We start from the raw sequence: 4,296 nt of genomic DNA on the forward strand, positions 1-4,296 counted from the left end.
TATTTTCCATATTTAGCATTCTACACTAACTTTATTCAATGGGACAGCTTCAAAAAACTTTTTCCTAATTTCGAAAATAAAACATTCGTATGCACATATTTTTCCGACGTAGTTCATCTACTTCTCGCAGGATATCCAAACCGTGGTGGTTATATGTGGTATATATAAATGAGCTACGCTGTTCCTGTAGAGAACAAAATTTTTTATTCGACAAAATCATCCTTACATGCGTAACGTCTACGTCGCGCTGCGGGGTCAACGCTAATCGGGAACGTACTCCAAAGCCGCGGCTGTAACAGTCTTCGACACAGGGTGCGACATACGTAGCGGGATACGGGGCGCACGCGTTCAAGATCAATTTTGCACCGCTCGGTTTTCGAAACAAACTGCGTAAAATTTTTTCCGGCAACCTACAGTCGAGTAGAGGCGTTCTGCAAAGAAGACATACACAGGTGAGATCACGCGCCGAGACGTCGCGCGCGACTTCCTCCATCAGACCGACCCACTTCTCTCTCTCCACTACTGGTGAAAATCCTCGTCTCCTCGTATAATAAACCTAGGTCTATAAACACATTAGTAACTAATATATTTCTAACTGTAATATAATTCTTATTTCATCGTATATAATGCCCTAGAGACTTACAATCAGTCATGGCTGTCGTCTTTGTGGACGAGCGAGGTCACTATTATCTCGGCACCGACAATAATGACCGTCTCGCCCACATGATCCAGGTTATAGCAAGTGTAAAGAAAAAAAAAATACCTCGTACTTAATTATCACTTACAAGTAACAATGAAACAAGTAATGATGTTAATACAATGGTACAACGGTTAATACAGTGTCGATTGTAACATATTGTTGATAATCATCGGTGCGCTAATTAGAGAAGCGTAACGTTAGAGGACATGATGCAATATCCGTAATCCAAAGCGGTGCAAAACTTCTCCTGCGTGCGGTTATAAAGCCTCGACGGATGCCCGGCCAATATGGCTCTTGGGCGGGCATGATCGCCGCGACTTGAAAGGGCTGGGGGGGAGAGAAAGAGAGAGCAAAAAAGGGCTTTAGGATTAGATTAGCCGACGATTTTTTTTAAAACTTGTTTCGCAAGCTTGCTAGTTTTCTCGCCTCGGAGGTGAAGTCATTTAAATCGTTTAATCGAATTAACAAGGCCCGAGCTGCTACCTATGGCTGCGGTGGCAACTCGGATGCGATGTGTATAAAATATATATTATATATTTATACTTTTATATATGTATATACATACACATGTGAGTTTTATAGGTACGTATACATCTCTGTATCTAAACAACGATCGTTAAATAAACTATATATATTGTGTGTGACGCGACGCGCCCCTGCGTGCGGGGGATGAAGGGAGGTAGAACGGGAAGAAGAGTTGGGAGGAACGCAGGTCGTGGCGGTCGCCTCACGACCGCAAGATTCTAACGACTCTCTATCACGACGATTTCGAAATGCTTAATTCCTATTTCCGGCCGCCTTTCGCCGGCCGGTTCGCGGAGCTACAATGCGAGACACGTAATTAATATATCTACAAGTGTGATATACCGGCATCTCCCCTGCCAGTCGTGGCATAGCGGGGGTGCGTGACGCAGGTATCCTTGGACCATCCGTAAGATACGCAAATTTTTGCTATTATCTCGCGCCTGTTTGTAATTCATTGCCGCATAAAAGTTTTTTTTTCAAGAAGCAAGTTGACACGCTTAAATCGTGAAGATTGATGCGCAATTGACTTGACAATGAAAAAAGTGACAATGAAAACTTCGAAGAAAGTTTAGTAAAGTAGTAAACTAAAAAAAATAATAAACTAAATGGTTTGTTAAAATTAATTTGTTAAACTAAATTAGTTTATTATAATAGTAAACTAAAAAAAGATCGACGGTAAACCTATGATTAACTCTTTGGAGGAACATTGATACTATCATCATATCTCCACATGAAAAATATCTAAGAAGGCCATTTATCCGCATAAATGGCGTTACGATATACGAAGCATCTATGAAACCATCTATGCGTGGATAAATGGCCTTCTTAGATATTTTTCACGCGGAAGTGTCAGTATCAATGTCTCGCCCCCCTACACCGCATAAACACACATTTAAAAATCTTTTTTAATTATTCAAATCATTTAAATTAATTCAGATATTGAAACAACTTGCTAAAAGAATGGTCTCTCAGAGTCATCCGCAAATATTCATCTTTCACGTTTACGTATCTGATTGTAAGAACATCGGATATCCGTCGGATACCTACGTAATATCGATCAATTCTACTGGCCTGACTAATACTAGATAAATGACGAACGGTCCTATCGCAATGAAGGCATTGCATCGTTGAACGAAGGGGAGATCACGCGGCCGCGAGATATTATGAGAATTAGGAAACGATTTATCGTCCCCGTTACCGCGCGATAAGTGTGGAAGTAGATATAGACAAATAGAGTTACCGAGCATGCCGGCACACGTCAGGATTTGAATACTCGTTAAGTGTTTTATGATCTCTATGGAAAGTGTTATGATCTCTATGAAACTACTGGAGATTGCGCTGACTGATTCTCGCGTCGCCGACGCTCCTCTGCGATGCTCGCACGACGCGTTTATTCGTGAATCGACCCGTATTCGCGACACATATTTGACCCTTTGCAATTCTCACGAGTTGAATTCATTCTAATGTTGCGGTAACCGTATTATATAATTCTTCAAGTATTACTTTATAAATTCCTCTAAATAACAAGAACTTTGTGATTTATGTTAGATCAGCCGATTAGATTAAATTGAGAATAAGATTTTTGATCTTCGCTCATTTGCGAAATGGTTTGGATCGTAAAGGGTTAATTCTTTGCAGTTTCTATAAACAAAAGCTCTCATTAGAAAAAAAAAACACTTAGCACGATAATCTTCTACGTATCTTAAATAATTGAAGTAGCAAGTAACCGTAGTAAACTAGCAACTACATTCGGAGGATACACGTTTTTAAAATTTGTATTAAATACTTTAAACGGAAATAAAATATTATATAAATATATTGACAATTGAATCGGAATTGATTGGGATGTAAACGAAATATTTGACACTAGATCATCAAAATTATTTTGAATTGCAAAGCATCGATGATTAAGCGCATATAAAGTAATTACAGTTGTTTAATTTTCAAAGTTAATCCGACTTCAGATAATATCCATGTAATATTCGACGCGAATAAACAGGTCGTGCGGAGCCGATTTAAACAAATAATATAAAATAACAGACTATCAAGATAGATAGACTCATAGTTCAATTTTCATAAAATCTCCATTAAAAAAATCATTCTCGGATCTTTAATGGATAAAGAGGTAATCTAAATGACTAGAAGAGATTACATGAGTGAACTCAATGACCGTGTACTGTATCTATATAAAAAAACGCATCGTTTCATGCTACGATGATGTTTGACACAGGACTGAGCGGGATATCGATGAAGCGTATTCACACCGGCAATAAGACCTAGTAAATTGCTTAACATTTTACCGGCGATTATAATTTGCGTATAGTCCACACAGCATTTATTGTCCAGGCTTACGGAGGCCTGGAGGCTTGGTCAAACGGAAATATAATTCGTCTAATCCACCGTCTAAAATACCGACGCCGATTAATCGCGATTAACTCACAATTCCCTCCCACTTTCTATTTTATAGACAACAACGTGGCCCAGCAAGGGAATCGTCAATCACAATCGATTAATCGGAATCGCGTAATCTTCTCCTATAAGATATCTTAACATTATAATATCTGTTCTATAACATCTTTATGCGAAGTGAACATTTTATGTGATTACATAATTCACATCGGTCTGTAATAAACAATATCATTAAACAACAAAGTTCGTTTCAAACGCGATACCGCGAAACAATTCGGGGAATCTCTTACATTGCATAGAAGGGAAATTTATTGAAGGGAACTTTCTCGGTTAGTTGCCTCAAAGCGGGTCTATTAACTGCCACGCTCCAGGAAAATACCGAGTTGATTTATTACAAAGGTTGGAAACACTACACTAAATTAGACCTTTGCGCGTAAATTATTCTCTTAGGTTTAAAGCTGTCATCCAAAGTAGGTAGGATTGTATAGCTCTTGTTTGTGACAATAGCTCGCTTGTGACAAACATTGTCCGTTAGAAGAAGCGTGAACATCAATTGCTTATTCGCCAAGACGATCTCACCAACCTCATGCGATTCGTCGTGCTTCGTGACGCGCGTTATTATATTTACAGGATGGAGATTATCGCTGGGGGGGGGGGGGGGG

At 39.2% G+C, this 4,296-nt stretch overlaps 1 protein-coding gene across 4 annotated transcripts in view; it reads right to left on the reverse strand.

The window, feature by feature from the left end:
• Positions 1 to 48: 48 nt before the first annotated feature.
• Positions 49 to 4,296, reverse strand: part of LOC112454757 (sodium-dependent dopamine transporter) — a 27,258-nt gene continuing 23,010 nt past the window's right edge. For 3 of the 4 annotated variants that reach the window (XM_025016308.1, XM_025016309.1, XM_025016307.1), the window contains exon 13: positions 49 to 556. In XM_025016308.1, the coding sequence (XP_024872076.1) occupies positions 65 to 556 (492 nt within the window). In that variant the 3' untranslated portion in view covers positions 49 to 64. The remainder of the gene's footprint in view (positions 557 to 4,296) is intronic. The other variant, XM_025016310.1, reaches the window with a different exon arrangement.

Source organism: Temnothorax curvispinosus, unplaced genomic scaffold, assembly GCF_003070985.1.
Source record: "Temnothorax curvispinosus isolate PA1 unplaced genomic scaffold, ASM307098v1 QBEX01005316.1, whole genome shotgun sequence".
NCBI lineage: Eukaryota > Metazoa > Arthropoda > Insecta > Hymenoptera > Formicidae > Temnothorax > Temnothorax curvispinosus.